General features: G+C 39.6%; 1 protein-coding gene across 5 annotated transcripts in view; it reads left to right on the top strand.

The window, feature by feature from the left end:
• Nucleotides 1–12,602, top strand: part of VPS13D (vacuolar protein sorting 13 homolog D) — a 241,012-nt gene that overhangs the window by 119,397 nt on the left and 109,013 nt on the right. For 4 of the 5 annotated variants that reach the window (XM_061184936.1, XM_061184935.1, XM_061184939.1 and 1 more), the window contains 5 exons: nucleotides 1,165–1,273; nucleotides 6,888–7,051; nucleotides 7,949–8,057; nucleotides 10,211–10,390; nucleotides 12,331–12,447. In XM_061184936.1, the coding sequence (XP_061040919.1) occupies nucleotides 1,165–1,273; nucleotides 6,888–7,051; nucleotides 7,949–8,057; nucleotides 10,211–10,390; nucleotides 12,331–12,447 (679 nt within the window). The remainder of the gene's footprint in view (nucleotides 1–1,164; nucleotides 1,274–6,887; nucleotides 7,052–7,948; nucleotides 8,058–10,210; nucleotides 10,391–12,330; nucleotides 12,448–12,602) is intronic. The other variant, XM_061184937.1, reaches the window with a different exon arrangement.

The following is a 12,602-nucleotide window of genomic DNA, read 5'->3' as shown; positions in this document are numbered from 1 at the left end:
GAATTTTTTTTAAAAAATTATTTATTTATTTATTTATTTTTAGCTGTGTTGGGTCTTCGTTTCTGTGTGAGGGCTTTCTCTAGTTGCGGCGAGCGGGGGCCACTCTTCATTGCGGTGCACGGGCCTTTCACTGTCGCGGCCTCTCTTGTTGCGGAGCACGGGCTCCAGACGCGCAGGCTCAGCAGCTGTGGCTCACGGGCCTAGTTGCTCCGCGGCATGTGGGATCTTCCCAGACCAGGGCTCGAACCCGTGTCCCCTGCATTGGCAGGCAGATTCTCAACCACTGTGCCACCAGGGAAGCCCCCTTGGCCCATTTTTAAATTAAATTTTTTTGCCTTTTTATTGTTGAATTTTAAAGCTCCTTATATAATATGGATACAAATCCCATATCAGATATATGATTTGCAAATATCTTCTCCCATTCCGTGGATTGTCTTTTTACTTTCTTGGTAATGTCTTTTGGAAGGACAAAAGTTTTTAATGTTGTTGAAGTCAAAATTTTTTTGGTCACTTGTGCTTTTGGTATCATGAAAACTGGTTTTTAACTCGGAATTTTTCAGTCCCTTTTTTGATGATAGAGATTAGTGGAAACAGGAGGATAATCTAAATAGAATCTCATTGAAATACCCTGAAGTGTAGTTAGGCTGCAACATTCCATAAAGCTTAGTATTCTTAAGCCACAGAGGAACACAACAAGGTGGAATTGGAGGAAGGTGATTATGAACCCTTTGTTTTCTTTTCATCCTAAAGGGACTTCTGGTTTCTTGCTAAGACATGGGGACGCAATGATTCTGATCATCTTTCTGGCAAACAGTAGAACTAATTCTTGGACCCTTGGAATGTCTGGATTAGTTTTTGTTTTTTGGTCTCTAAAGATATATAGTCATCCTTTTATGTCTGAATTTTAAGCCACTGAAATTATCAGGAGAGGGGAAATGTCAGAGTATGTCTTCTGACAAATGCATCTTTGAACTGTGCAGGAAAACAGCACAACCTTGATCTTTCTGCAGCTTGAGTCAGACTTTTTCTTCTATGATTAAAAAAGAATTATCTTCTTTATGGTGGAGGTTTAGCCGTTTGCTTAGGAGTACATGAATACGCGTGTGAGTCCACGTGTATACGTGTGTGTGTGTATTATGATTGTTACTGTTCTTTCAATTCTAGTTTACAGGAGGGGACAGGACGGCCTGTGGCTTCCAACAGAGCCATTACCTGTGCAGAGCTCGTCTTGGATGTCTCACCAAAGACACAGAGAGTCATTTTAAAGAAGAAGGTAAGAGAGCTTAGAACTTGGAGTTTAGAAGAAAAGATTTTTAGCCCTGGAAGGGACAGGGGCCACGTGGTCCACCCTCTCGTTTTGCAGATGAGCAAGCAGAGACCTAGGCCCATGCTCAGATGGAACTTGGGCATCCTGACTGCTCCAGTTGTTCTCCCCACTGTCCCATGACGCCTGCTCTAGGAATTCCAAGCCCTTCTCATCTTTGATACCTTTTCGAAGAACTTAATTCTTGAATTTATTTTTTTTCAAATTTGTGATTTGTCGTTTTCATTACTCTTTTTCTGTTGTAACACTCCCCTAATCTACTTTTCCCCAAACTCAGTGGAAAAATCATCACACTGACAGTTTTTTCCCTTTTTATGCCAACATTCTTTTCAAGTTAGTTTATGAAATGATTATGCTAATAGACCTAGATATTGAGAGAAAGAGTAAAGTTTGACCAGAAATATTGTGACTGACAGAAAGACTGGTAATAAATAGTTCAGACTTCAAAATGAATGTTGTTTGAGAACACAGAGGTGCAGAAACCACTTTAAGAGGAGGAAGATCACCAGCTATAATTATTTGAAACCGTTTACCTGAGGGGTGTGTTCTGGAAAATTTTGCATACTATAAATCATATAATCCAAAAACAACCCTGACAGAGGGTGTGTGTTTCCAACCTAAATGGCCCTAATGCTGACAGAGGATGCCCTTTAATCAACTAAAGTGCTATCATGTGTGGCAGTGATGTAGGTGGTTTATGACTCATTTGGCTTTGAGGTTGTACAACTCTTACCACATTTTTCATGGGGGATAGATTCAAATTATTTCAAATTTTGCACATCAAATGAAACTTTAATACATGTGTTTCCAATTCAGTTTTATATTTTTAACAGCTTTATAGAGATATAATTCATATACCATACAAATCACCCATTTAAAGTATACAATTCATTGGGTTTTAATGTATCCACAGTAAGTACTACTCTAACCACACTCAATTTTAGAACATTTTCATCACGTCAAGAAAGAACCCTGTATCCTTTATCTATCACCCCCGCATTCTCCTTACTTCCCAGCCCTAAGCAGTCGTTAATCTACTTTCTGTCACTGTAGACGCCTCTGTTCTGGACTTCTGTCAATATACGAGTGGTCTTTAATGAAGGGCTTCTTTCAGTTATCCTAATGTTTTCAAGGTTCATCCATCTATCAATCAACCAGTACTTCTACATGTGTTTTTATATCATACCAGTTGAAAGTCACATAATTCAAATTTGCTTAAAATGTTATCACATTCTTTTATATAAGACTGTGTTTATGTGTTAGATACATTTTAGAAATAAGGTTTGGGAATGGTGATGAGTAAAGAGACCATGAGATGTAGTAATTGAAAGTAAACAATTTTCTAGACTTTATTGAACATTTTGAAAAAGGAAATTTTGAAAGGCAATAATCTAAAAATAAAGGAGTCTGACAAAAATCAAGGAATTGGGAAAAAAATAGAAGAGCCCTTGGAAATGATGCAGATGACCTTCAAAGAAATGTTCAAGTTAATGAGGATGTTAGAGTGAATGAAAACCAACTCAAGAGAAAGATGATGTATCAAGTGGAGTATGATCACCAGGTGTGGTCAGCAAAACACTAATAATAAATATGCATGTGAGTTCCAAGGGCGAGGTGTCTGCTAAGTAGACAAAAACAGATGTTTTTAAATTAAGTAGCAAAAAATACTTTAAATAAAATTTTATAATTTGCACACTTTCACAGTTGTCATTTCACTTGATGAGGATGAAAACCGGTAAATGGGAGGGAAGGTGATGAGTGAGTTACATTGACATCTGAAACTAGGCAGTGTTCTTTGAATTGGCACTAGGAAATGGACCTGTGTGCTTGAATTAGAAACCAAGAGTGGAAGGTTGACCTCTTAGGTTTTTGTTTGTTTGTTTTGGGGGATTTTTTTTTTACTTTCTGTTTTGAAAGAGTCTCAGATTTACAGAAAAGCCGGTAGACATTCTGTAAAGTGGGTTTGCCCTGTTGCTGGTGATGTTAACGCTAGCACTTGCCTCAGGTGCCGTCTGCCAGCCTGCTCCACTGTGAAGGAAGTTTCTCTTTTCCCTTGTATTTAGTAAATATTTTGTGGAGAGGTGCTTTGAGACTCTGTAAATATCCTGTTCCTCATCAAGTTTTCTGTGTATGTGTGTATGCATGCATGCATGTGTATTAGCTTGGACTTCCAGAACAAAATACTATAGACTAAACAATGAGAATTTATTTCTCGCAGTTCTGGAAGCTGGGAGGTCCAAGATCAGGGTGCCGGCCGAGTCGGTTCCCGGAGGGGTCCCTTCTTTTGGTTTGTGGACTGCAGCCTTCTTACCGTGTCCTCAGATGGCAGAGGAAGAGTGGGGTCAGGGGTGAGGGGAGAAGAGAAAGCAAGCCCTTTGGTGTCTTAAGGACACTGATCCCATCAGGAGACCCCCACCCTCATGACCTCATCTAAGCCTAATTATTACCCAAAGGCCCCATTTTCATCACAACTGCGGGTTAGGTCTTCAGCATAAGGAGTTTGCAAAGGCACAGTTCAGTCTGTAGCTTTATGTATGTCCCCATGGCTCCCTGTTTTATTCAGTGTGTTATCTGTTACTGTCAGGATTTATTTTTATCCTCAGTTCTCATATTTGGCCAGTGGGAGTGCCTTTAACCTTCTGTGTCCTTTTGACATATGCCCCCTCATGCCTTGAGCACTTTCATACTTTCTGACACAGCAAGTTATTTTGGGCTCATTTTGTACTTTCCCTGCAGCATTCCCGGAATTTGCCACTTCTTTAAGGAGCCCTGATTCCTTTTATCAGAGAATGGAATTTAGAAACTTAAGATATGTACACTTGTTGCTGTTGTGGTGTCACTGTTCCCAGACTCTCTCAAGGGACAGACCTAGCGATTTTATGTATACATGACGTATATATGCACACACACGGCACATACTATATCTGCTTATATACATAACATATGTGCATATGCATACATATATCTTATATGTGTATTTATATATTCAACAGATTTCTCTGTCTCTGTGTGTTAAGAACCAGCAGTTCACACTAATAGTTCTAATTCTAGTCCAGCATCACAAAGCTCATTCTAATTTTTTCCCTTTTCATATTTGTAACTCCCTTGTCCCACACTAAGAATGTATTTATTAATTTGATCAGTTCCCATGAATGTAACCCATGTTCTCTCATCACAGTTGTGTCCCCCCTCCCCGCCCCCGAGTGTGGACACAACGCTGTTACCTGGCGTGGGCCCTGATCTCCACATGCTGGGCAGCTCCCCTTCCAACCCCACCCCCTGCAGGAGCTCCCTCCTCACCTGTCTTTGTCTCTGACAACCCACACTAGGCTCGCCTCCCCAGCCCCTCGATAGGGATCAGCACCCACCTTGGGTTTCAACGTCCCCCTCTGGGCCAGGCCACCACAATATACCCACCTACCCTCACACAGCCCCCATGGCCTTCTCCCTCCCTCAGTCTCACCTCAAGGTTTTAGGACTAAATTTTGAGGCAAGGGGGCAGGGGAAGGGAACTGGAAGGAGAATGGTGGATCTTGGGTTTTTAAATGGAGGTTTGGGTAGCTTCCAGTGATGGTGAGCCTGCACATACGGGCAGGCAGCAGAGGATCCATGTATGAAAACTTGATGTCACCGGGGCATCTGTGCTTTGATTCCCGATCTGGAACACCTCCGGGAAGACTGAGATGCTTTTCCATGTGGTTTTGTTGCTAGGGATAGATGTATTCTCTTACTGTGAACAGAGAAGTAAGCATGTGGGGATTGCGGGTGGAGAGGTGCAGCTCAGTTTCATCTCTTTTCACAGATATAGGAGGCATTAGCACCCAGTAGAAAGAGCATCATCACACTGCTATATTTAAAATAGAGAAAAAATAAAGAAAGAAAGAAAATAGATAACCAACAAGGACCTGCTGTATAGCACAGGGAACTCTGCTCAATTCTCTGTACACCTGAAACTAACACAACATTGTTAATCAACTATGCTCCAACGTAAAATAAAAATAAAAAAAAAAAAAAAGAAAGAGCATCATATCTTCTAGATTTGAGTTCTGGCTTTGCCACTTAAAGATGATGATATCTGGTGTTTCACATTCCTACCTGAGCCTCATTTTCCCACTGATCTCCCAGGTTTGTGAGAGGGATCAACTAGGATGCTGTACATAATGTGCTGTGTAAAGGGATGTGATCATGATAACATAGCAAACATTTATCGAGGCATTAACCCTGTGCCAAGTATGTGCTGAAAGTGCCTTGTATTTATTACACTTATCACAAGAACCCTCAGAGGTAGCTTAATTTCCCCCTTTGACAGATCAGGAAACAGGAGCTCTGAGAAATTTAGTAGCTTATCCAAGGTCACTTAGCTAGTAAATGAGGCAGCTGGATTTCAGATCCTGGCATTCAACTCCAGCATTCATATTACTTTGTTAGCTTTTAATGCAGCTTTGACAGCTTTGATGCAGAAGCTGTCTTTCCATCGCGGGGCGGTGTGTGGATGCGTTTGTGGTACCCAGAATGTGATCCTGACAGGTCTAGTTGGAGTATACGTTCCCATAGAAAGAGTATTCTCAATGGTGAGGTGTTACTGAAATGGAATTATAGGGATTGTGTTAGAAAGGTAGTGTGGCCAAGTGGATAAGCATGTCGTCCCTGGACTCACACTGCAGGGGTTCAAACCTTCACTCTGCCACCTACTAGTTATGTGACCATGGTGAAGTTTCTTTATCTCACTGGGACTTCTTCATTTTAAGTAAGAATAATAATAGTATATACCTCATTGGATTGTTTTGAGGATCAAATGAATTACTATGTGTAACTCACACTGATCAGTGGCTGACACATAGTAAATATTCAGGAGGTATTATTACTATTATTATTATTACTTCTTATATATAATGGATTATACAGACTTTCATGGATTGACCTGGAAGTTCAAGTACTGCTTATAAAATACTCCTAAGAGAAAATATATTTAGAATTAATAGCAATAAATCTAGGATAACTTTTGAATACAATCCACTTAATAGTAAACCCAGTAAATTGGAAATTGGAAACCATCAATGTAGTATGCTTCCCGTATAAACATGGGATGGGGGAGAGCTCTGGTAAATTCTGGTTGTCTGCCAGTTATGAGGATAACCAAAGACCAAATACTGGGAATATCATATATACTTTATATAATTGGATCACTCTTTTAGGTAAGGGCACTGGAGGGCTGCCATCTGGAATAGCAGTTAACATAGCAGTGTAGCTAGTGGAGGAGATTAGATTGAACCTCGACTAACTGGTTTGCTCAGAAAGTATTAAGCGTATGAAAAAAATAAATTTTAAAAATTTATATTATTTGTCATTTTTGGTTGTTTGGTTCAAGAGTTTAGCACATTTTATCCGAAGTGCAACTAGAGATGGACAGCAGTGCAAGTTTGAGTTAAGCATTGACATAATCAGAAAGTGTCTTTTAGTACGGTCCCTACTTGAGAACTCATTCAGCCCTGTGTGAAGCTCTTGAAGCCCCTGTATGAAGCCGTGGCTGCACATGATGGCTCTCGCTGTCTCTGCCCAACAGGAGCCAGGGAAGCGTTCTCAGCTGTGGAGGATGACTGGGACAGGCCTGCTGGCCCACGAGGGCTCTTCCGTGCCTCACAACCCCAGCAAGCCCTTGGCCGCCCGCTCCACCGAGGGCTCTGCCATCTTAGATATTGCTGGTCTTGCTGCAGTCACTGACAACAGGTAACTTTCATGGCAACTTTTGATTCAAGTTCACTGCTTTCAAATTCAGACTCAGAAGAAATCTACACCAAAAAGCAAAGGGTCTATAAATGAAGTAAGAATTTGTATTTTTCTTCAATGACAGAAACCTGTTGTATTTCCAAACATGAGTGTCGGGTTTCTGTTTTATTTTTTAAAGTTATTATGGAAGTGCCCATGGAGATGTTAAAAAAAAAAAAAAATCAAACTATAAGAAGGATATGTTATGAAACATGAATGTCTTTTCATCCAAACGTCTATCTACCCCTGCTCCCGAGAAGTGAACAGTTTGTTTTTTTAAATCTAAGAATTTTGTTAAATCTCTTGAAAGCGGAAATAAATTATTAAGAGAATAATCAAATGTGTTTTTATGACTAACTCCTTGGATTCAAATCAGCTCTTTAACTTTGAATAAGTTATTTTATTAGCCTGTTCCTCAGTTTCTCCGTGAAATCAGTGTGTTTTCAGTTAATACCTTGTTTACTGCCAAAATGACTTTAGATGACTTAGAAGTTAAAACCCATTACAAAATAAAAGTGTTTGGAAATAAAACAGAAAAGGATTTTCGAAAATATTTTAAAAACCTTTCTTGTGCTACATGACAGCTTGTCATTGTGAGAAAGCAAGAACCCCTATTATATGTATTAAATTATGAATCCTTAAAGTATTCATATTTGTGTCCTCATTGCTTTCCATTTTGTTTTATTCCTCTTTCCTCATTGAGAGATACCTAGCTGCCGTAGGATTCAAGCTAACTGCCTGTTAGATTTTAAGGGCAGAGGATATTGGAAGGAAGAAGAGTAAAACCGTGATTCTGATACTCTCTTCAGGCCTGAAATACTTGACTCACAGGACTTGTTGCATTTTCCTTTCTTCTAGATACGAGCCGCTGATGCTAAGAAAGCCTGATCGTAGGCGAAGCACAACCCAGACGTGGAGTTTCCGAGAAGGGAAACTGACCTGTGGGTTACATGGGTTGGTTGTCCAGGTTAGTCGTTTTTGACATCCCCAGTTGCAGCAAGCAGTGGTTGAGCCTTTTATTTTTTTGAAACAAAGTCTTAATTAGGATATACATGAGATGTTGTTGAATGGGAAAAAAATAATTACAGTGCAAATATGTATTATTTCATTTTAGTCAGGAAAACCACGAAACTTTGTGCATCTATGCATATTTACACGGGAAATGTTATTGAAGGTGATACGTAAGAAATGTATTAGGAATGGTTGCTTCTGAGTGATGGTTTTTTTTTTTCCCCCCCTTGGCTTATCTGGATTTTTTTTCTTTGATGAGATAAATTACCTCTGTAATTTTAAAAAGAAAGAAAGAAAGAAAAATGTCAGCTAAAAGCCCACCACTAAGTTAGATGGATTAGTTTTAGACCTGTGAGGTTAAAACCATCTTTTATAAAGTGTTCTATGAGATGGTGAGTAATCTTCATGGGCTCTGCATGCCCTAGATTCTGTTTACTTCTGCATTCTCAGTGGTCCCCAAATAAACATTTCATTGTTGTAGCAAATGTCGAAATGAAGATTGCCGTTCCGTTTCCCCTGCCTTCAAGTCAGCCAGTCCACCCCATGAAAAGCTCCCAGGTACTTTATAAGCAAACGTGTGTTTGGAAAGTTACCAGGAATTTGGATTTTCTCTCCTTCTGGCTTCAGGCCAGGAATGAGACCATGGATCTGAGATGAGTGGTAGGAAGGTGTCTCAACAGCACATGTGACTGTGTGTGCAGTTCTGCCTCAGCCTGGGGCTTTACCCGAAAGGTAAACACTAGAACATCAGGCCCAGAATCTGGAGAGGTCTTAGTGTGTTTGACGCTGGTGGAAACCAGGCTGTCCTTCCATAAGGGGAGCCTGTTCTCCGGGGGAGCGAGCAGAACTGGACGGAGCCCCTGACTGCTGTTTGGTGAGATTTATTTTCTTTATCTCTAGTGCCCTGAGCTTTTTTCATCAAAGACAAGCTGCTTACTTACATGAAGCACACATCTGGAATGGATTTGTGATTTTCAATTAGCAGTGCAATTCAGACTTCTAGAGGCAAAAGAGGGCTTGTTATAATTGTTGGGTTCCGTGTCTGACCCTGACTTTACTTCTGGTTTGTTTCTAAAGCCCATGTAATTCCAATTCTCTTAGAGCATCCTGCCCAACCCACCGCCACCCCCCCCCACAACCAAAAAAAAAAAATCCCTTTCTGGTGTTTGCTGTTTCTTGAATCTATTTCATCATTTCTCTGAGTGACCCTATAATAGCAGTATTCAGCAGAGCAGAATGTGTTTTGGTTAGGGAAATAAACTTGTTTCAATCTTATTATTCTGAATAAAATAATTGAAGGCATTAAAACATTTTCTGACACTACCCTTATAAGGTTGTGTATGCACTTTCTTTCTAAACTTAAAACAGTTATAAAAGCTTTCTCCATGTTGAAGCTATAAACCCAGCTCACATTTTCCTTTTCATTACTCACTGTTTAAAAACTAACAGAGGGGGATCTAGACACTTTAGCTATTATCTTCTCTAGCCCTGTATTCACTCTCCCAAAGGCATCATCCTGCAGACTTCTGTTTTACTTGGGGCATATAGCAAGAAGGTACTTTTCTCCAAAGGCCCGAATAACTGGCTATCAGATGACATTCACAGTTCCCTGTTTCATTTTAGAAGAGGCACCATATTTTGAATATTTGATTGTCCAGCCATATGCCTGTTTGGGGAGGTTTTCAACTCCAGAATTTGCTTTTTATTGGAAAGCTCAGTGACAGTGATACTTTTTAAATTTTCAGAATGTTTCAGCTTTTGAAGCAAACCCTGGTGAGAATACTCAGAGAAATAGGGTTTTTGGTACTTTTTTTTTTTTTAAGCTTATCTTAATGACTAGAAGTTATTACTAAACTAATATACTGTATTCATGGAATTATCTTACCTTGAATTCCCTAAATTCATGTAGTGTAACTTTCCATCTTGCCCAAGTAATCCTCCTGTTCTTTATCATCTGTAAAGCTGAAAGAACAGTAAATGCTTTGCTATATGTTGACCATGACCCTTCAGAAGAGAGTTTAAATTTTGGTAACTTGTTTGAAATGACATGTTAAATTGTCAAAGTCAGTGCCTTTGCCTTTTCTTACACATCTTTATTCTGTCCTGTAGGCCAAAGGGGGGCTTTCTGGTTTGTTTGACGGAGCTGAAGTTGTTCTTGGTCCGGACACATCCATGGAGCTTTTGGGGCCAGTTCCACCTGAACAACAATTTATTAACCAAAAAATGAGGCCTGGTTCTGGAATGTTGTCCATCAGGGTCATCCCAGATGGACCAACTAGAGCGCTCCAGGTGATAATTTATCGTAAGAACTGACCTAAGTCTCAGTGTGCTCCCCCCGCCCCCACATAGTCAGTCATTCAGCAGATGTTTATTGAAGTGTCTGTGCTGGATGTGAGGATAGCGTGTCCTTATTTATAAAGTGGGGATAAGACCTGCCTCACAAAGTTGTTATAAGAATCAGAGTATAAGTAAAATACAAGATGATTTTTAAAAAGTATAAGAATTATTTTGTAATAACTTATAAGGGAAAAGAATCTGAAAAAAAAGATAAATATGTATGTATCACTGAATCACTTTGCTGCACACCTGAAACTAACACAACATTGTAAATCAACTATACTTCAATAATAATAAAAAAAAAGAATAAGTAAAAAAAAAGTATAAGAATTAAAGAAGATAATGCCAAGAACAGTACATATTATTATCAATCGTTATATATGTTTATTATGTATTTAAATAATTGATATATTAATAACATTGACAACAAGGAGATATATGAGGTCTCTAATGAGATAATTAACATGTTGTGTTATGAAAGTAGGAGTGGAGGGTGCTATGGGGAGTATCTAGAAAGGATTTGTTTGCCCAGATTTGTAGACTGGCAGGGGCTTTCTAAGAGAAGTAACACTTAAGCTGAGATCTAAATGTTAACTGAAGGGAGTTAGCCAAATCAAGAAGGAAAGGTGGAGGGGCTGTGCCCTAAGAATGAGAGTATTCATTCACCAGTTATTTACTGAGCCTCTATTAGAGCCAGGCACGGTTCTAGGTACTGAACCTAGACTAGTGAACAAACAAAGTTCCCTGCCATCTTGGAGCTTACATTCTAGTGGGGTAGATAAACCATGAGCAATAAACAAAATAAGTAAAGTATATATTTGTGGGAAGTTATATATCTCCATTGAAGGCTTGGAGATAAAGGAGAGTGATCCAACTGGCACATAGAATATGCTAAGAAATAGGCAGGGGACCGAAGCAGGGGCCAGAACGTTAAAAGCCTGATACATGCTAAAGATTTTGTGTTTTTTCTATGGCAACAAAGAGTCAGGGAGTGACACAATCAGAAATTTATTTTAACTTGCTCACTCTGGCTGCAGTGTGGAGAGTTGGAGTGAAACTGGAGACAGAGAAAGACCAGTTAGGAGGGATCTGGATGAGAGATTATGGTGACCCAAACTAGAATACATCGCAGGGGGGTGGACATGAGGAGGAGGTTGGAGAGAAATGAATAGAAATGAAAGCTTGTTAAGGGGTAGAGTCAGTCAGACTTAGTGATTGCTTGAATGTGCGGATGAGAGAGAGGAAGGAGTCAAGAATGGCCTTCAAGATTTTGATTTGGGCAACTAGGAGGATGATAATCTCCATCACTAAGAGATGTACACAGAGCAGACTTCTGGGGGGAAAGGAAGAGTTAAGTTTTGGACTTATTAAGTGTATGGTATCTACATGAAGGTGTCCGGAAGTCAGTGTAAGTACGGGTCTGTAGCTCAGGGAGAGTTCTGTGCTGGAGATATGGATTTATCAGGGCATGGGGAATTAGAGTTAAGGAAAAAGAAAAGATGTTGATGTGTTAACAGTAAATTCTCTGAGATAGTACGCCATACTCCACAATATCTCTTTAAAAAGCACCCTTCTCTTAAGGCAAAAAATGAATGCCTTGAGCCTGAGGTTTGCATGTTTTGACTTGAGCTATAATTCTAGATCACCTACAGATGCCTAACTCCCACTGTATGAAGCTCTCAAGATCTACAGCTTGGTGTTAGTCATACAGACTCAAGACCAAATTTGCTTCATTATTATATAAATCTTACCTTAGCAGTGCTTTGGAAACCATTAACTTCCATAGGATTATTGAGCATATAGTGACTTTGACTTACACAATTGGTATGGAGTGGGTTTCGCAGTGGAAGTTTGAGCCCTCTTAGTAAGTACAGTGTTTTATTTGACCTCAGATAACAGATTTCTCCCAACGGAAAAGTGACCGTTCATCGTACGAAGTGGATGAACTTCCTGTTACGGATCAAGAGCTGCAGAAATTAAAGAATCCAGACACAGAGCAGGAATTGGAAGTATGTATTAGCTATTGCAAGGTCATTTCTTCATTACAAATTTGTTTAGAATTTTGCTCTTTGGTTTTCTCAGTTGAGACCTTCTCTTTTCTTTCTGACCTCTATGACTTCTAAGTATCAGTGTTACTTCATAGTATTTAATGTTATCACATCAT

Source organism: Eubalaena glacialis, chromosome 3 (genome assembly GCF_028564815.1).
Source record: "Eubalaena glacialis isolate mEubGla1 chromosome 3, mEubGla1.1.hap2.+ XY, whole genome shotgun sequence".
Taxonomy (NCBI): Eukaryota; Metazoa; Chordata; class Mammalia; order Artiodactyla; family Balaenidae; genus Eubalaena; species Eubalaena glacialis.
This window is presented reverse-complemented; position numbering and strand designations above follow the sequence as displayed.